This window comes from Haematobia irritans, chromosome 3 (genome assembly GCF_050003625.1).
Source record: "Haematobia irritans isolate KBUSLIRL chromosome 3, ASM5000362v1, whole genome shotgun sequence".
Classification (NCBI taxonomy): domain Eukaryota; kingdom Metazoa; phylum Arthropoda; class Insecta; order Diptera; family Muscidae; genus Haematobia; species Haematobia irritans.
In genome coordinates, this window is record NC_134399.1 from 227,028,052 (window position 1) to 227,050,223 (window position 22,172).

The 22,172-nt window shown below is 32.0% G+C and overlaps 1 protein-coding gene across 3 annotated transcripts; it reads left to right on the forward strand.

The window, feature by feature from the left end:
* Positions 1–17,946: 17,946 nt before the first annotated feature.
* On the forward strand, positions 17,947–20,598 carry Dsor1 (mitogen-activated protein kinase kinase 1). Of its 3 annotated transcripts, none has more exons than XM_075298235.1 (4): positions 17,947–18,192; positions 18,989–19,619; positions 19,683–20,009; positions 20,309–20,598. In XM_075298235.1, exons 1-4 carry the CDS (start codon positions 18,095–18,097, stop codon positions 20,423–20,425), a joined length of 1,173 nt encoding a protein of 390 aa, XP_075154350.1. In that variant the 5' UTR covers positions 17,947–18,094; the 3' UTR covers positions 20,426–20,598. The 3 variants fall into 3 exon arrangements, with proteins under 3 accessions (XP_075154350.1, XP_075154349.1, XP_075154351.1); XM_075298234.1 differs by having other exon boundaries at positions 17,948–18,192; positions 18,980–19,619; XM_075298236.1 differs by having other exon boundaries at positions 17,959–18,192; positions 18,969–19,619.
* The last annotated feature ends 1,574 nt before the right edge of the window (positions 20,599–22,172 follow it).

Sequence of the window (22,172 nt, forward strand, 5' to 3'; positions counted from 1 at the left end):
GATGAAACGAAGAAAATAGAAATTTTAGTATGTAATTTTTTCCTACTAGTTATAAGCTTCAATTCATTCATTCTTCATTTCCAGCATTGTTTTCCATTTTCAAACAAACAATGCCAATTCCAATTTCAGTCAGCTAGCCCATCATCCACTGCGGAACGTCTTCGGCATACCTTTTTTGCTTTTGTTCCATGGTGGGTCGTTTATTTCTGATTCGAGTCGTTTGCTTCGATTCTCGACTGTCTTTTGGGTTTTGTTAGGAATTTTCGAATGACTGGACCGACCGAGTGGCGGGGTCTGGTTTTGTTACTTTTTTATTACTCTTAATTTTTTTCCTAATGTTTACGTTTTTATGGGTTTGGTGAAGTCGTGGCATCGAATTAATTCCATATTTTTTTATTGTCTTTTATTATTGGGTAGTTCAGTCAGTTCAGTCCCTACGCTCTGCTCAGTTCTTGTTGTTTTTTTATTTGAGTTTCTCTTTATTCGTCGGTGAATTGCACGGGATTATTTCATTCATTTTTCATATGCATTTCATAAAATATTCCAGTAGCAAGGCAGGCGGACAGCCATAACATACATACAGTCAAGTAAATGTTGAAAAGCCATTTCCCCTACTCCCAAATAGAAATGAGACCCTTTTGAAAAGATCTTCCTTTGGACAAAGGGAGGTGGACTTAGTGCAGGGGGGATTCTTGCTATTGTGGCAATACAGAATTATTCATTGAGCGACTCACGTAATATTGTAACTGCCATAGCATTTCATATGGCACGTCTCCGTTTGGGCCATTTAATGGGGTATGTCTGTCTGTCTGGCCATTCTTTTGGTTCATTCATGTGATGTGATTTGAAGTGCAGATGTGTGTCAAAAGGTCAATTTATAGTTTGTCTATTATGTGTGTGTGTGTGTTTTTCCAATCCTAACATCTACACTTTTTTAATATGACTTTTTTACCAAGCCTATCACCCCACTACACACACTGATATCGACCATAAGTAAAGGAAACGGACACAAGTTCTCAAACACAGCACACAAAAGGATACACAAACTGTTAGAAAGAAGCGTTCGTTACACATCATTCGTGTAACACGATTTCCTGTGAATCAAATTCATTGGATGCCTATATTGATTAGTTTTAAATGTTTCTTCCTCTTTTTTTAACACATTTTGGATTTCTCATTGATATTATCACGGAAATCCACACCATAGTCATTAACGAGTGTCGTATCTTTTTGTCGTATTTTTTTCTGTGTTTTTTATTTCTTTGTGTTATTTGGCTAATGGTATTTAATTTCTTTTGATTATTATTGCCATCTGTTGACCGTGGTGCCTTATCTCCAACATTGCTATTGGTGATGACAACAATGAATGCTTTTTTTTCTGCGTAATGAAAAATTATTTCCTGATTGAGGCAAATCATTCGACTATGGGGGAAATGAATTTGCCTTGAGTATTGCCAAATATTTTTGGGTCGCATTTTTACGTCTGTTATATTAGGGCATACAAAACAAATCAATATCATTACTCAACTTTTTCAAAGTTTTTAATATCTTGGAAATTTTACGTTATAAAAATTAGGAAAATTAAACTGTTCGACCTTTTTTAAAATTTAGAAATGTTTTGTTTTTTAATTTTTAATTTTGGGCAGAAGATAGCCGTTATCGCACCAACCGCTTTCTACGGTGGGATAGACTTTTTTACTTAAATTCAAATTTCGCACAAAATAATTAACAATTTAACAAATAAAAGTATCAATCACAGAATTAATAGAAATTAAAAATATTCTTGCTTAAAACTGTAATTGATTTTTTCGACACTTTCAATTATTTTTATACCCTCCACCGTAGGATGGGGGGTATATTAACCAGGGCTGTGGAGCCGGAGTCGGAGTCGGAGTCTGAAGATTTTGCTGGAGTCGGAGTCGTAAAAATTTTGCTCGACTCCGACTCCGGCTAAACCAAATTTTTTAAAACACTTCACATTTTTGTAACTAAGCAAGTTTTTACGCAAATTAATTTCCACTGCGTTATTCATTCGATCAATGTACAGCATGATAGTAAATGAAAATCAACTTCCAATTACGGCTATCTTTTTATGTTTCCTAGAATGTTAGACTAGCAGATGGGCTGAATCGATCCATTTTAATGCCCATATCAATTTATTTGAAATATTTCGAAGAATCGAAATTATTTTTTTAAATTTTATTTTAAGGCCATATACAAACATGTGGAATATTGACAGAAAATTTTTTTCAAAGTTGTTTTTTTTTTATAGAAAATTTTGTCAAAATGTTATTTCTATAAAAAGTTTTGTCAAAATTTTATTTCTATAGCAAATTTTGTCAAAATTTTATTTCTATAAAAAATTTATTCAACATTTTATTACTATAGAAATATTTTTTTCTATAGAAAATTTAGTCAAAATTTTATTTCTATAGAAAATTGAGTCAACATTTTATTTCTATATAAAATTTTGTCAAAATTTTATAGTAATAGATTTTTTTATTAGAAAATTTGGTCAACATTTTGTATTAATAGATTTTTTTTATTAGAAAATTTGGTCAAAATTTTATTTGTATACACGCAAAGAAAAAAACGTTTGGAAAACGTGTACCGAAAACGTTTTGCTTTTGTTAGAGTTTTTTGAATTGCTTCGAAAATTTTAAACGTTTATCACCAAAAAAATTCGTTTGTTACAAAATTTTTATTTTTTCAATAAAAAAGGTTATTTTTGAAACAACAACGCAGTCCATTTCGTTTATATCAAACACTGTTCTTTTCTGACTTTTAGTCTTTAATAAGACACATTTTACAGTTCAAAATTTAATATACTACAATATAATAATGAACATTTTTTCGGAATCTTCCGAACTATCTGGAATATATGTAAAAAAAAACAAAAAAAACTTTGGTCGAAGCAGGGTTCGAACCCACGACCCTTGGCATGCAAGTAGCAACCACTGCTCCACGGTGCCAAACTAAATGTTTGTTTCTGTTAAATAAACTTTGTTTATTCGGTTCGTGGGCGCCGCAAGCTATGCTATATAAATATAACTTATATGGATATTTATCTATTGATGACCATAACAGGTACATACCTCAGTGGTTAGTGTGTTGGCTTACAAAGTGCATGGTCCGCGGTTCGATTCTCCGTCCAGGCGAAAGGTAAAAAAATTTATAAAATCGTATAATTTCTTCTTCATTGTTGGTATTACAGGAAAAGGTGTTAAGAACTAAAAAATCTCGTGGATGTGAGAAAGATGTGAGGGAAAATGCAATTAGCATGAAAACAATGTTTTTTTGATTTTGTCTTTATGAAATCCTGGAAAAGAATAAACGTTTATCACAAAAAGTATATACTTTTCTTCCAAATACACTTCCTTACAGCGAAAGCAAATGAAAAACGAACTTTGTTTGTCTAAAATTTCGTTTGGGAGGAAAGAATTATTTTTTTGAGTGTAGAAAATTTTATTTCTATAGAAAATTTAGTCAAAATTTTGTTTCTGTAGAATATTTTGCAGACTTTTATTTACTACACAAAAATTTTTCTAAAATTGTATTTTTATTGATAATTTTTTCAAAATTTTATTTCTATAAGAAAAAATGATCAAATTTTAATTCTATAGCTAATTTTTTCAATTTTTTTTTCTTACTGATGCTCACTGATACTCACTGCTATAAAAAATGTATTCAAAATTTTATTACTATAGAAATATTTTTTTCTATATAAAATTTAGTCAACATTTTATTTCTATAGAAAATTTAGTCAAGATTTTGTTTCTATAGAATATTTTGCAAAATTTTATTTCTATAGAAAATTTTGCAAAATTTCGTTTGTTACACAATTTTTTTTAATTGTATTTCTATTGATAATTCTTTCAAACTTTTATTTCTACAAAAAATTTTCCAAATTTTATTTCTATAAAAATTTTATTCAAAATTTTATTTCTATAGAAAATTTAGTCAAAATTTTGTTTCTGTAGAAAATTTTGCAAAATTTTATTTCTATTTTATATAGATATATATTTTATTTACTAGACAAAAATTTTTCCAAAATTGTATGCTCACTGATACTCACTGCTAAGTCGAAAACTTGTAGAAATGACTCAAATTTTTCAATGAATGAATCATAAATGCATTTTTGCGAAATTGTCTAAACAATTATAAATATTTCCCAAATATTGCCCGAGATTTTGTAGAAGTCTGATTTGAGATTTTATCAAAATGTAGATCTAAATACAAAGTTGTGCAGAGTATATTATAACCGGCCCGTCCGACTTTAGACTTTCCTTGCATTTTTGTAGAAGTATATACAATTTTGTCTAAATCAATTCAGATTCAAATTGATGCATATGGGAATATAAACCTTTATATAGCTCGCAACAAATTTAAAGGATTTGAGATAGTATCAATAACTTTGGTCCACAAATATATATACTGTTGGTATCTTCTCATATAATGATGGGTATTTATATCATTATTTTATTTATTAAACATTGCCCTAAATTTGAAATAAGAGTTCAATTGGCATCTAATGTGAAATTAAGACCTTTTTTGCACACATTAATAAATACGATACTTTATATCGATCCACTTACGGTACCCCCACAATAGAACTACAAAGTAGTGGTATTAAAATGAGATTTAGTTATATTACCCGGAGTCGACTCCGGAGTCGGAGTCGAGCTGATGAAAAATGCTGGAGTCGGAGTCGAGCAAAATTGGCTCGACTCCACAGGTCTGATATTAACTTTATCATTCCGTTTGGAACACATCGAAATATTGATCTAAGACCCCATAAAGTATGTATATTCTGGGTCGTGGTGAAATTCTGAGTCGATTTGAGCATGTCCGTCCGTCCGTCCGTCTGTTGAAATCACGCTAACTTCCGAACGAAACAAGCTATCGACTTGAATCTTCGCATTGGTAGTTGTTATGACGTAGGTCGCATGGTATTGCAAATGAGCCATATCGGACCACTTTCACGTATAGTCACCATATAAACCGACCCCCAGATTTGGCTTGCAGAGCCTCTTGGAGGAGCAAAATTCATCCGATCTGGTTGAAATTTGGTATGTGGTGTTAGTATATAGTCTATAACAACCATGCAAAAATTCGTCCATATCGGTCCATAATTATATATAGCCCACATAAAAACCGATCCCCAGATTTGACCTCCGGAGCCTCTTGGAGGAGCAAAATTCATCCGATCCGGTGGAAATCTGATATGTGATGTTAGTATATGGTCTATAACAACCATGCAAAAATTGATCCATATCGGTCCATAATTATATATAGCCCCCATATAAACCGATCCCCAGATTTGACCTCCGGAGCCTCTTAGAGTAGCAAAATTCATCCGAGCCAGTTGAAATTTGGTACGTGGTGTCAGTATATGGTCTCTAACAACCAAGCAAAAATTGGTCCATATAGGTCCATAATTATATATAGCCCCCATATAAACCAATCCCCAGATTTTCGAGGAGCAAAATTCATCCGATTCGGTTGAAATTTGGTACATTTCGCTAGTATATGGCCGCTAACAACCATGGCATAATTGGTCCATATCGGTTCATAATAGTATATAGCCCCCATAACAATTCTGGCTCTCTAATTACCGCGCAAAAGTGCATATCTTTCCGTAATTTTTTGTAGACTTCCCTATATATTTTATCGGCCTTTTTTTGACTACTATATATCACGTATGGACTAACGTACAATTTAGAAGACGATGTTAAGAAGTTTTAAGATACCTTTCCATCGGCAAGTGCTACCCAATCCCAGTAGAAGTCTTTAGTTGAAGTTTCTACACAATCCATGGTGGAGGGTATATAAGATTCGGCCTTGCCGAACTTACTGCCTTATATACTTGTTTAATTTAATTAACATTTTAATTAGGGTAATTATTATTTTAATTAAAGCAGAAAACTATTTTAAACATTTTCTTATTTGACCTTTTATACAGTTTTTATTGATTACGCACAAAAAAATTTCACATGAAATTTCGATAATTGAGATCTGTATCCTATTTTTAATTTTATGGAGCCAATATTTAACGAAAGTTATCCTAACAACTTTCTTTATTTTAACGATGCCGAATTTTTCGCTAAGAATCAATACTAAAATACTGAGGTGTATTCAGAAATAGGAGATGTTTTTCAAAACTTTCTTTTAACGACTTTTTTACTTGAAACTTTGCATAATTTGAGTTTGAATTTGGAATTTAATTTTTTTGGTTAACGGGTTTATGAAGGACTTTTTTTATTACATGAGAAAAACAGGCGGAATAAATTAAGAATTGTATTCTACAAAATAGACCAAAATTTCATTTAAAATCCATTTTTTTACATTAAATTTAGGACAACAATCTTGGAAATGTACGTGCCTCTATTAAGGTTGTATGTCTTTGACGTACGGCAACATGTCATTAAAGTAAAGAAAACCAGAAAACCTTATTTAAATTAACTGTTATATTGAATCATTAGCTTTTTGAGGATTTGCATCTTATTTGAAGGATTTTGCATCTTTGGTTTAAAATTTGGAATTATGAAAAGATTTTTTTTTATTTTGAAGTATTTGTTATAATTTAGACTTTTTGTTTTTGCCTTTGAAAGAGATCAGCTATGATAAAATGATTTTATAGTGGTACTTCCTAAAATAATGTTGTAATTCATAAATTGCCCATGTCAGCCACTGTAGCGTGTAAAAAAGTCCTGAAATTGAAACGAAATACCGTTTGTTTTTTTTTTCAATTGTACCACAAATTTTCATGGACGTGGGCTACAGTCTTATCGATACATTGAAACCGATGATTAAATTTAACATTTAAGACAAGACCGAACAACAGGTGATACTCATGTCTGACAATGCTTGACATAGAATCTGTCGCCTAAATTTTTTTCACATTTAGGTGGGATCCACTTATTAAAACTTACATCTTTAATGTGATAATACTGCAAACGTCTCAGCAAAGTTTTCTATTTTTCAGAGTGTTTCTTGTTTCGAGAAGTTTACTGCGGCGTTTCGAAAAAAAAACTTATTATATTGAAATCTCTCGTCTATATATATGGAGCACTTTTTAGAGGAGTTCACCTATTAGAAGATAATTTTTATGTGATAATACAGCGAACGTCACATGAAAATTGTCCACTTTTGAAATGTGTTCGCCTTTTAGAGTGTCCAAATTTTAGATGTTTCATTGTATTTGTTTTGAGAGAAGTGTTCCAATTGTATATAAAGCCAAACTAATTTGGACTAGCGTTCATATTTCATCTTATGCACTTAATGAAGGTTTGAAAAAGGTACCAAATATATTGTGGTTATACCACCGTACCTTTTATACTCAAATAGTATCAAAAAAAGTACAAAAGCGTCAACTGTATCAACCCTGGTCCTAGGACATTTGCCGGTTTAAAGAAAAAAGTCTAGAAATGTTCATAAGCGTAGGGGAGGGGCTTAGACCCCCCAGAAAAATTTTAGATCCCCCCCCCCCTAAATTTAAAAACCTATTTACGATTTTCCATTTATCAATAAATGTCAATAGTTTTTTTAATTTTTTAAAAAATTAATCGCACAAAGTTCCTCTAAAGACTTCGAATTATTTGGGTTGTGGTAGCAGTTGCCGATGGCAATGTTTGAAGTCTGATATTTACGAAATAAAGCTGTGGTTGATCTTATGATTGGTGTGATGTTAAAACTGTGATATTAAAACTATTCTTTCATAAATGAAGAACTTAATAATGCTGCAAAGGGGCGTAGCCAAAAAAAGTAGTGAAAATGTTATTTTTGGGTCCGTGCAAAATTCGCGGAAAAGCGATTAATTGGACGAATGTCCACCGTTTCAACAGCCGTTGCAATGAATTTGCATCACTTGTTAAGGTGTGATCCGAATTAAGTGTTTTGAATGTGAATTAAAAAATTTTGTGATATTTTCCCAAATAAATAATTTTTATATTTTTTTGTGATTTGAATGCATTCTGACACTTGTTTGAAACGTTTTCCCTCGATTATTTTCAAAAATTATCGATTTTTCTATAAGGGATTTAATAGTTTTGTGGCAAAATTTGAATAAATTATACCATTTTATTTATTCTTACTCTTTTTTAAACTATTTGAAAAAAGAGGAAAACAAAAATTACACATGACAATATGAAATAAATGAAGTAAAAAAACTTCCTGTGTAGTTAAAATAATTAAAGACATTTTTGGAAGTGCTTTTAAAGTTGTGCCTTTAGAACAACTCACAATTTTTTTGCTGGGAAAAGTGTGGAACTACTTTTAGTTGCTTTATTATAAATTAATTGTCGAGTTATTTTATATTATAGTGAACAGATTTAAAAATATCTTAAATTTTCATGAAATTCCATAAGTCCCCAACTCAATAATTTCGCCCCCAACCCAAATTCCAAAAATTTCAATTTAGGGGAAAATCACCAATATTGGCAACACTGGTCTGTTATGGAAAACACATTTCGAACTCCTATTAAAATCTCTATTTTATGTGGCATTCCTTTACATACAAGGATACAGAGGGGACAGCATAGTAATAAACCATGTTTTATACGACACATACGCCTCAGTCATAACAAATAAAACACAAAAAACTTAAATAAACCAACAGCTTGTACATACACGAACATGCATCAGACATTTTAACAGCAATTGTTCTCTCGTATGTACTCACCACTGTAGTTACCTCAGTGTAGAATCTCGAGATTATTACCAAACAAAAACAAAATATCCATATACAAACATGCATACATACATACAGAAATCTACCTAACATATTCAATTAATAAGCCCATAATATTCGATTGGCATATGATGAAAACGTTCGACATTAGGCTAAATTGGCATGAAATTCTTATGAATTGTTTATTGTTTAATGATTCCCTTATGTACACATATTCACATTCAGTGTATCTACAATTGTTGGATATGAATGAATGCATTTGGTGTTGTTGAATAAACAATAGAGTTATTAAATATTAACATTACATGCATGAATATCAATGAGAACAGAAGAAAGTCCATTCCATTGTCCCTTCAAGGACGATAGGCTTGTTCCTTGGCATAGTATTTTGCGAAGATGGTAAGACAAGACATTTTTAAACCTTCACCTAAATAACATAACCCAAATGTGTTACAATTATAGGTGAGTACCCGGAGTGAGTATGCTAGGAAGTTAATCGTTTAATAATTTTCTGAATCGTATTTTCCTATCCCGGGAACTCACGGGATACTAGTTAAGTCCTGATGAAGTGAACTGCTGTTTAGAGACGATTTTTGAAATATGTTAAGACCAATGTCATAGTTTTCGACAGGCCAAACCCAGTTTGGACACAGATGGTCGCAGCAAAAAAAGAGCTTCCCAAAAAGTATAAACTACTTCCCCCAATTTGTGATCCGGAAGTAGTCCAATGATTTTTACGTGAACTTGTCATAGAATTCCATGTTTAGATCCTTTGCATTGCTATGGAAGTTGTGCCTTGAAAGTTCATTTAGTTGAAGAAATAAAAAAAACTAAAAACCACTTTATTATTTTTATCAGATCTTTTTGTTACACGTTTATTTTCTTATTATCTTATTTTTACAAATTGAAAAACTACGTTGTACACTACGTTGAAATTCCAATTTCATCTATTGAAGTACCACCTTTAGATTAGTGAGACCTATAAAAACATATTCTTCCAACTTTGCATCTGTGCTTCACTGCATTATTAGAAAATTTGCGACTATAACTAAGACTTTTAGCGAAATTGTAACGAATTAGAGAGGGTTCACAGTAACGGTCTGTCCAGGCTTGTAAATATCCTTTTACGAATTAAGAAAATTCCTGCTGAAACTCACAGCGAAAGAAAATCACTAGTTAAGTCCTGCTTAAGTGAACTGCTGTTTAGAGTGTTTGAAATAAAAATAATAAAAATCAACAAAACTTCTCAAAGAACATCCAAGGAAGTCAACTTCCATGAGGCCAAACTGTTCAAATTTCAGCGGGAATGAAATTATTTTTTTTTGTTTACGAGGGCGGTTCGGAAACTTCTTAACCTATCAATGAAAGAGAATAGATAGTTTTTCAAAAATATTTGTATTTTTCAATATAATCTCATGAAACTTCAATACACTTAGTCTAACGCTTTTCTAGCAATTCTATCCCTTGATTAAAATAGTTTTCCTGAAGGTCTTCAAAATAGTGGGTTACAACTGTAATTCCATCTTCATTTGAAGTAAAACGCTTACCAGCAAAGAATTTTTTAGATTTGGAAACAAGTAAAAGTCACTGGGAGCTAAATCAGGAGAATAAGGTGGGTGGTCAAGCAACTCGTACTTTAATTCCTTGATTTTAGCCATTGTTAAAACACTCTTGTGCGCTGATGCGTTGTCTTGATGAAAAATTATTTTTTGGTGTTGTAAGCCAGGACGTTTTTCTCGAATTTATACATTTATTTGATCCAAAAGGTTGCAATAGTACTCTGAATTTATTGTTTTACCCTTTTGCATTTCAAATTTTTCCAATTGCGGATGCGTTTTTTTGGAACACCTGTTTCTATATGAAGGAGTTGCCAGATCGAAACAAAATTTAACATGTGTTCATAAAAGAGATGGAAGTTTCCAAAACACTTAACTTCTTAGCCTGTGCTAGGCTAAGAAGTTTCCGAACTGTCCTCGTACTTTTTTGATTGTCTATTTTTGTTTTTGTCAAATTTAATTGTCCACTTAAAATAGCCCAATTGCGTACTTTCTAATACTTGTCCAAAATTACTGCATCGGAAGTGAAAAAAATCGATAGGGGATCCCGAGATGAGCTTTAAAATAAATGTTTGTGGACTTGTCCAAAAGGACTGCATCGGAAGTGGAAAAAAATGATGGGGGATTCCGGGATGCGCTTTAAAAGAAATTTTTGTGGAACAACTTCCAATTTTTTTGTTGGGGTGTTAAGAGATGATTTACAAAAATGTGCTATTTCAGTGCACGTTGCTGTGAACTTTTGTTTTTAGTGTTAAGAGTCTGCGAGGGGGCAAGATACTGTCGAATGAATTATTGCTTAAAAATTCATAAATTAAACATTTTTGATTATTTATTAAAACGACTTAGCACACTTTATGATATATTTGTTGTTATTTCTTTTCAGACACATATATATGCAATATTTGATTCGGTAGAGGAGTATTCATATATTTTGACAAAATAGTAAATAAAATCCTAACTAATGGCCAATTTAATTCGCTGACAGATTTTTTTTCAGCGGAAAATATTTTAACTAAATTTATGTACATATGTATAATATAAAATGTTAACGTAATAAGGAAACAACAAATCAAGGTAAGCTTGATTTTTTTTTTTTTTTTGATTAATCAATTGGCGCCACATCATCTATCATGTCATCGGAGATAAACCGTTGTGATGTAGCCAACAGTAGAATGATGACAATCAGACATGTTATTATTTTCATGTCGATTTAAATGGAACCATACAATATTCCATTGTGTGTATGTGTATGTATTGGCTTCTATTTGTAGAAATAATCATTTAACATTTGATATAAAATCAAATATGGCAGCATAGGTAACCGTAGGTATGTACCACACAACATAATACCAAGTTAATTGACTCATCAGTATACCCCAAACCAATGTGGCGTAAGAAAATGAATGGCAAACTCTTGTTGGACATGTTTTGATTGCAAAAACAGGGCTGGACTACGACTGCCATATGATTCAACTGTCTATGGGAGTGAGTGAGAAAGAGACAACAAAATAAATGATTTTATTAAGGCCATCTCTAATTTAAAATTATGTTTGACATCAAAGATTTTTCATATAGAATGATTATTAAAAATATATAAGTCTGACTGAAAACCTTCACATGACTATACAAATTAAATATTCCTTTCAATCTATAACGGTCACCACAATATAGGCAATGCTGCCAAGTTTCACAATAAACGCCGATGTAGTTGCCAATCTCTAGCAATGTGACAGATGTAATTAGTAGTAAACGTAGCGTATGCAGACCATGTTTATTTATTTGCATATAATTTTAATTGTATTATACTCCTTACACACAAAAAAATTTTTTTCTGAATCAATCACGAAATTAATTGATCCAATTAATTTTTTAATTGAAATGTCTTCAATCACAGAAATGATAGTATCAATTAAAAAATTAATTGACAGTCAATTAAAAAATTAATTGATCCAATTAAAGAATTAATTGATACTATTAATTTGTGTGATTGATTTTTATTTCAATTAAAAAATTTGTTGATTCAATTAAATTTTTAATTGAATATTTTTTAAAACTCAATTAAGATTTTAATTGGAAAAATGTTCGTGAAATTTTTTTTCTGTGTAATATCCCATTCCGATAACGTCCTAACTCGACACAACCCAATAAACACAGGATAAGCGTTTTTCAAATGCAACAACTTTTCAGTTTGAGGGTAAATATAATTTTCAACATAAATTCAACTTGACTTGAAATAGCTCATCTTCAATACATCTTCAAATTGTTTGCGAATTACTTCCAATTTGCCAAAATGTTGACGAAATCTTTGAAAAGGTTTTGAAGATAATATGAGAAAACTTTGACAAAACACTACACTAAAATGCAACGAAAAAACCATGTGGTTTTCAGTACTTATTTGTGCAACGAAGTTCGTGGTCAATTGCAAGAAATAAAAAAAAATGGAAAATTTTAGACAAATAACCAAATAGTTTATAAAAATAGGTAAGTGAGAATAGAAAATGAAATAAAACTTTAAGGAAGTCACTAAATGTATATCTCTTTGCAGAAAACTAAAATTATGGATTCTACGTTCTTGAAAACATTAAAAAGCTGACCGATGAAAAAATGGTGCACAATTAACTGGAACTGCTTCAATTAGTTTATAATAATTGGTACGTCAATATGAAAATCAACAACTTCTGGATAAAAATCTGCATCACATCGTCAATTTAAATCATATTCTATTATCAGTTTAAAATTGATATTTTGTGAATTCCTTCTGCTGGAAATCAATTCTAACACGCGGTCCAGTGCGTTCCTAATTTCAAATTGCCCGCATGTTAATACATTTTAGTGCTGTTTTATGACACCAACAGGAAGGAAATCGAATTATCAATGCAGAAGTGTTTACTAATAATGTTTAAGATATTTAAAGTTTTGTTGTTTGTTGTTTTTTTCTTATTTGTTGATATGTTTAATAAGATTATTATTTATCAATTGGTATTGTAGTGTATTATGTAGTGTAGTGTATTATTATATATTTTATTTTGATGAAAATGAATAAATTATACAAAATTCATAGAATTTTGGCTTTGACTTTCAATTTGAAGTGGGGATGTCATTCATACAAATTTAGGTTGAAAAGTATTTGCAACGATGTTAATTTTGAATTTGACTCGCATCGAAAATTGTTTGACAAATTATTGAGTAGCGATGCATTTCAATTTGAGGATAACACTTGAGATATTATTGCTAATGTGTTGAATTTCACTGTTGAGGGTAATGTCTGTTTTTTGTTGAGAACGCGAATTTCTCAACAATTTCTCAACTTGAATATTACCCTAATCCTTTGAAAAAATGTTTGAAAAATTGTTGAAATTTAGCATTTTTCAAGCGTTTGTGTTTATTGGGAAAGAATATTTCCGCTAAAATATGGATTGGATTCAGTACTTTGTACAAAGTACAAAGCTTGTACAATTTTTGCCACGTTTGAACGACGAATACTATATTCGGTTTCCGCGCCGAAAGCAATCCTATATTCACGGTATTGCTTTGAATCTACGAGTTTAGAAGTATGAAATGTTTCGCCTGTTTTATGATGGAAAAGTCTAACATCGGAGAAGTCTTTAATTTAATAAAAAAAAGGAATCTTAACCGGTATGAGATTAGGTGCACGATAGGACTGTCTTTGAAAAAAGTGTTCGAAAACGTATTGAATACAAGCAATTCTCCAATGCTTGTGTTTATTGGGAGTGCTTCAAACTGAAAAAATCAACCCTTCCATCAACGCACGGATTAACGCATTATATGCAACTCAGCCTTTATGGCAGAATTCATTTTGTAATGATCTCAAAGTGTTAATTGCCCATATAAATTCTCTTTGAATGCCGGCTACAGACGTTGCCAACCTTTCGATAGCAAAACTTATTGGAAAACGCTCAAGTTGTTGCTGGGACGGGAAACAACAATTTTGTGGTGTTCGGAATTTTGATTACTTTTGACTCGTTACTACTCTATACTTTTGAATTGAGTACTCGTTTCTACTCGTTACTTTAATAAAAAAAATAAAAAACGACATTTTATGTATTTTTTAATAATTTCTTGTTTCCAAACAGTTAAGAAGGAGGATTCATCTTATAATATATATTTGGTGCTTTTTGCATTTCGGGAGTATACATCACTGATAAACGGCGTAACAACTTTGAAAGGCGTCAATTTTTTGAATTCTTGCAAAAATTTATTTGTTAGTATTTGTTTGTTTATTTACCCTGCAGGAAATTGAGGTGACTTTAAGTTAATAAATTGTTAGTCATAACTGAGTCACAGGTGACTCAAATCCTAACTCATTTCCCATGTAAAATCCTATTCAGTTTTAACACGTGTTGTCATTGGAACGAGTCAGTCCTCACTCAAACCTGCATAAGCTTCAGCTAACCAAAAGTTAGCTCAAAGTGAGTTAGCTTTAGTCTGATAATATATGAGCATACTATGAGTTAGCTCTTAACTGATTAGTTTATGGTGAACTCTTTGTGGATAATAAAATATTTTGTTTTTGTTTTATTATTTTTGATTCATTTTATTTTGAATTAATTAAAAAATAATAACAATTCAAATTTTTTAAAATTATTTTACAATAAATAAAATATAACGTAAGTAAAAATTCGGATAATATTAGTTAAGTTCATCTTGTCTTGAGTTTAAGTGTTGTGTTAATTTTCTCGTTTAAAGGCCGGTATGCACCTCTAGCGAAAAATTTCATTCCCATAAGAAATGCATTGCTATTTATGCTAACGAAATTTTCGGTAGCGTTCAATTTCGTAAGCTGGTACGCACCTCTAATGAAAAAAACAGGGTTGTCAAAAGCATATTTTGGCAGCAAACATTTAATTTATTACAATCATTGTGTGCGTAAAAGTTTTAAAAGGTCTGTAAATAATAAACAATTTATTTGAGGAATATTTGGAACATATATTAACAATTTTTAAAAGCGATTAGCTGGTTTAAAATTTGTGTACACAGCCCTGTTTTTTTGTTGTAGACTTAAATAAATTTTTGCTACCGAAAATTTCGCTAGAGGTGCATACCGGCCTTAACTCAGAGGGAGTTGTACCTAATTTTTTAATGACGCACACTGAATGGAAGTGGCATTCGTCAGGGAAGTCCAAAAGGCTTAAGTGTATTTCCCAATATCTTCGTCCTCAAACAGCCATTTAACACTTTTATTTCAAGTTTCCATTTATTCCTTCACTGATAATGATGGGTTCTAGTGGAAATAAGGAAAGTTTAATTATTAATTGAGTTTGAATTATGCATTTATATGCTACTTACCGCTAACCGTGACAAAAAATTACAAAAGTTCTCTGAAAATAAAAGCTAAATTGAAACAAATATAAAAAGCCAAATCCAAATTGACAGTTATAGAAGTCAATACATATTTTTTGTTTGTTTGTTTGAATTGTTTCCATGACTTTACTTCACTTAAATATGCATCAGCTTAGAGTGAGTAAAAAGGTAACTCATTGCTGATCGAGAAAAAGTGAGTTTGGGAAAAATTCAACTGACTCAAGACTGCATAAACAATGAGTTAGCTTAAAGTCGCCTCAAATTAGTCAGTAAAAAGTTAGTTTGATTTTGAGTGAGTTCGAGACATTCCTACAGGGTACTTGTATTATGTATGTGTATCCTATTTTCTATGTATGAGTATTCTTCATTTCAAATTCAAGTATGCTCATATATTATCAGCCTAAAGCTAACTCACTTTGAGCTAACTTTTGGTTAGCTGAAGCTTATGCAGGTTTGAGTGAGAACTGACTCGTTCCAATGACAACACGTGTTAAAACTGAATAGGAATTTATATGGGAAATGAGTTAGGATTTGAGTCACCTGTGACTCAGTTATGACTAACAATTTATTATCACCTCAATTTCCTACAGGGAAGTGGTTGATTTTTTACTTTAATTTTAATTATGGCCTCTAACAACCATGCTAAAATCAAGATATTGTTTTACAAATAAGGCAAACTTAAAGCCAAACCTCTACTTATAATAAGAGAAAACATAGATTCACTTATATTTTAACAAATTAAATTTGATTAAATGATTAAATTACTACTTGCAAATGAAATTTACATTTGCACATTAGGATCCTTGTGGATTTTATCAGATAAAATCCTGATTCCTGATCCTGATTTTATCTGACAACATGTTATATAAAAAACATTATTGGTGTGATTTTTGTTAACATCAATTAAATCAATATTCTCCGGCATATTTATCTTGGTCATTTTGATGAAACTTCTTAGATAATAATTACTTGAAAGCCTCTTGCCGTATCACATTGGAAGGCTTGCGGATATCATGCATGGATATCTACCATGCATGATATCTGCGATATCCCATAGAATCTTTTTCCACAAAAAGCAACAAAACAGGTCTCTTTTGTGCGTTCCTCTTTGAAGTGATGATGAAAAAATGTATACTTTGGAAAAGACCTTTGCCAAATTAATTGTGAAATCGTCGCTCTTATCCCGGGCTAGAAACCTACCCTTGCTAGAAATCTGTTTTGAAATTTTGGAAGAAATCGGTTTCGTTTTAGATATAACCTCACATATATATCTTTCGCCTGATATCTACTAAGCCAGATAATCTACCAGAAGCCAGAATTTCAGCCAGATTTGTTTTGAATTTGATTGTTTCTTCATATCATTGTCTTGCCGATGATGGAATTCTTAAAGAGATGCTTGCAAGTGCTGATATCTAATTTGGAAAATGAAAATCCTGGCATTTTACTTCCCCACAAAGTACTTTTCTACAGACAGACACACTCGATTCAAATGTCTCGGTGAGTAAATGTCGCTAACCTTTATTCCTTTATTATTTAAAAGCCAGATAATCTACCAGAAGCCAGAATTTCAGCCAGATTTGTTTTGAATTTGATTGTTTCTTCATATCATTGTCTTGCCGATGATGGAATTCTTAAAGAGATGCTTGCAAGTGCTGATATCTAATTTGGAAAATGAAAATCCTGGCATTTTACTTCCCCACAAAGTACTTTTCTACAGACAGACACACTCGATTCAAATGTCTCGGTGAGTAAATGTCGCTAACCTTTATTCCTTTATTATTTAAAAAATGAAAGAAATTAGAATAAATAACAGTCTCATAAATTAGTTTCTAAAAAAGTTATCTTTATATTAAGATTTTTTTATAGTTTACGATGTCGTTTTATGTTTTTATTCGATGCATAGAGACACATGTGGGTATCATCATCCAAATTTCCGTGGGATATTTTAATTATTTTCTAACGGTCTTTTGACCGTAAATTAATCAATTGTTTGAAAAACATTTGAATTTTAGCATTTTTCAAGCGGTTGTCTGTATTGGGACAGGGCATATTAAAGAGGTAAAGTCATGCAATCAGGTGACTAATATCGACATTCATCTTGTCAAAGGCTTTGTTTACGTTTAGTAGGTTTGTTTACATTCTTTGTGTACATAAATATTACAATACAACAACACTACACATACACAAAATGTCAACTTAAGTGACCTGCCATTTTAGTTTGACTTTGTAAATATCATGGGGTGTACACACGTTTGTTTGTGACTTTACCTTTAATTAATATGCCTTGGTATTGGGATTGTATTGAAGATATTGAGTACTGATTTTATTGCAACGAGTACTTGTAATCAAATACTCGTTACTTTCCCAACACTAGTGTATTCAGGAAAAGAACAAGGGACGGGAAACAACAATTTTGTGAGTGTTGGGAAAAGAACAAGGATATCGTCATTCCGTGTATGTCAAAGAGCTGAAAAATAAATAAATACAGGTGAACTCTAGCAGACATATTAATAAGAATTTGGAGGAGATGTCGAAGAATAAATTGAATCTGACCCTGCCACCGGTGGATGCTTCTGATGGCGCGTCACAGGCATCATCCCCGTTCAAGACTCCCTCAGGCACAGAGTAAATATACATTTTTTATTTCTTTTCCTTGTGTTTTATTGTTTGCTGTTAATCACTTGAATGCTTCTACTCATCTACTCTCTAGCCATATAAATTTGACCATAGTCTTAATCCTGTTATACACATCTATCATGCTAATAATATCAAATAACTTCATACAAGGTATTTAGTCTGGAAGGGTTTGTTGCAGTACAAAATTAAGCAAATGGTAGAAGACAATGGCAAAATGACCTGTTACACCATAGATATCAACAAAATCACATACAGAAAAATTATGCATATGACGCATACATTGTACCACCTTCAAATGTACCATTTAATGCAAATTCTCAATTATACAATTTTATATCGGTAGGAAAGGGAAACACAGGCAGAATTGCCATAAAATACTTCGTAACCAAAATTTAGCGTATGGTTATTAAACGCCACACTCTAAATGAAATTCATATTTACCATGGGATAAACCATATATTGCGTACATTTCTTGTATTTTGATTTTTAAATAAATCTTTTATTGCGTTAACTTTTCTGACTTAGCTTGCCATATAGAATATAAATAATCATTTGCTTATCAACTCTCCCCTTCCACATATTAACCATTTTCATACATAAGAGGTAGTCGTCGTGCTCTTTGTCTTCTGCTCTTCCTATCTGTTCATCTGTAGTAGAATAGATCCTGTCAATACTCTACCTAACAACTCTCGAGACTTTCGTTGTTTCCTCATTGTTTGCCTTGCATATTTTTTGTTTTTGTTGCACAAAAATTCATTTAAAAGTTAAATTAAAGAAAACATAGTTTGCTGGGCAAGCCGAAGACGAGCATCGAGGCCTTGACTGAAACACTGGAAGAGCTTGATATGGACGACACCGCACGTAAACGCATCAAGGTTTTCTTAAGCCAGAAAGAGAAGATAGGAGAATTATCCGATGATGATCTGGAGAAACTAGGCGAACTTGGTTCCGGTAATGGAGGTGTTGTCATGAAGGTCCGTCACATACCCACACAGTTGATAATGGCCCGCAAATTAATACACCTGGAAGTGAAACCGGCTATAAAGAAACAAATTATTCGAGAATTGAAGGTACTGCACGAATGCAATTTCCCCCATATTGTGGGTTTCTATGGAGCATTCTATAGTGATGGTGAAATCAGTATATGCATGGAATATATGGATGGCGGTTCATTGGATTTAATACTCAAAAGAGCTGGCCGCATACCCGAATCTATATTGGGGAAAATTACTTTGGCCGTTCTGAAGGGCCTTAGCTACTTGCGTGAAAAACATGCCATCATGCATCGAGATGTTAAACCAAGTAACATTTTAGTCAACAGCAGTGGGGAAATAAAAATCTGTGATTTTGGCGTTTCTGGTCAATTAATAGACTCCATGGCGAACTCCTTTGTAGGAACTCGAAGCTACATGTCTGTGAGTATTTCATTTTATCCCTGTATCGCAAATATACTAAAAGAGAAAATATTTAATTAACAGCCCGAACGATTACAAGGCACACATTATTCAGTACAGTCGGATATATGGTCACTTGGTCTATCTCTAGTTGAAATGGCTATAGGTATGTATCCCATACCTCCACCAGATGCCAAAACCATAGAAGCAATTTTCGATGATAATAATGAGGATGGTACACAGACTATTGTTGAACCCAAAGTTATGGCAATATTTGAGCTACTCGATTATATAGTCAACGAGCCACCACCCAAATTAGAACATCCAGTCTTTACTGATGACTTTAAGGATTTCGTAGATATCTGTCTAAAGAAAAATCCTGATGAAAGAGCGGATCTAAAGACTTTATTGGTAAGTTTAGTAACACACCACGACACTGCAAAATGAAAAAGACAAAAAAAAAATATTATTTTTTAAAGTATGTTTTTTGAAAATGTGGTTCATATGTTTATATAAATATCTAAAGTATAAGGGACAAAATTAATTTTTTATTTATTATATTGATCTACTGCTATCCAAAGTGGAAATTGGAAAATTAAATTTTCCAATTTTTTTGTTTTTTATTTTCACACATTTTTAAGCATTTTTTATTGCCTTCAATTATCCCAAGAATAATTTGTAAAATTTATTATAATTATTTTCTATTTCAGAATCATGCCTGGATACGCAAAGCTGAGGTGGAAGAAGTCGACATTGCTGGTTGGGTATGCAAGACAATGGACTTACCACCGTCTACACCAAAGCGCAATACGTCACCAAATCAATAAATATGCATGCATTACTATTTTTCTATTCATAGAAAAAGCAAAAAAAAAAAAAACAAAAAGATATTCATAACTGACCGCCGCTGTCAAACCTATTAACACCAGCCAAGAAAACAAAACAAAAAATATTTAATAAACGAAATCAACATAAGTATTAAGAACTATTAGCAATCATACACATTAATTTATTTTATTTAGAAGCATATATATACAAAAACTTTACGATGGTTATTAATCAATTATTTGGTCATCTTTATTTAAGTCTAGTTAAGAAAGAAGTTACGTTTGGATTTAGCAGTATTGGCCTCCAAACAGAACGTTATTGGGGGAGCCGTTTTGACGAAGCATCTTGGGATATACACTACGCTGTTATAAATTACAGCTAAGTGGGAAATGATTTCTTTATTGAAGCAAAAAAACTATTCTGTGTGGGATCAAGTTTCCTTAACATCTACAATTTCGTAACACCGGTAATTTATTCACTCCACAAAAATACGCATGAAAAGTACTGAATAACTTGAGTGTATATCCCAGATACTCTCATATGACCATAGGGTTCAGATCGTCCATCGCTTTCATCCAGGGAGGTGTGCATGTTCCACATATTCTTATCACTAATAAACATTTCATTATGATGTTGGGAAATCCACCATTGAGCAATGGCTTGCAAATCGAACACCATATAATATTGTAAACTGTGGCTTATCTTTTCTTGAAATTGTTGAGTGTTCCAAAGCCAACTGCTTACACATGACATATCGTGGCTATAAAGAGCAGGACGACCAACATATCAAGCCCATCAAGGAGTGAAATGAACGGCTACATGTCACAAACTAATTCCGTCGAATAAGTTTTAGCACTACATCTTGTAAAACAGTGGTCATGTACATTCGTATATATGTTGGACTTTAATGCGAAATTTTCACGAAATATTTCACTATCCTTTCATAAACGAAATCAACATAAGTATTAAGAACTATTAGCAATCATACACATTAATTTATTTTATTTAGAAGCATATATATACAAAAACTTTACGATGGTTATTAATCAATTATTTGGTCATCTTTATTTAAGTCTAGTTAAGAAAGAAGTTACGTTTGGATTTAGCAGTATTGGCCTCCAAACAGAACGTTATTGGGGGAGCCGTTTTGACGAAGCATCTTGGGATATACACTACGCTGTTATAAATTACAGCTAAGTGGGAAATGATTTCTTTATTGAAGCAAAAAAACTATTCTGTGTGGGATCAAGTTTCCTTAACATCTACAATTTCGTAACACCGGTAATTTATTCACTCCACAAAAATACGCATGAAAAGTACTGAATAACTTGAGTGTATATCCCAGATACTCTCATATGACCATAGGGTTCAGATCGTCCATCGCTTTCATCCAGGGAGGTGTGCATGTTCCACATATTCTTATCACTAATAAACATTTCATTATGATGTTGGGAAATCCACCATTGAGCAATGGCTTGCAAATCGAACACCATATAATATTGTAAACTGTGGCTTATCTTTTCTTGAAATTGTTGAGTGTTCCAAAGCCAACTGCTTACACATGACATATCGTGGCTATAAAGAGCAGGACGACCAACATATCAAGCCCATCAAGGAGTGAAATGAACGGCTACATGTCACAAACTAATTCCGTCGAATAAGTTTTAGCACTACATCTTGTAAAACAGTGGTCATGTACATTCGTATATATGTTGGACTTTAATGCGAAATTTTCACGAAATATTT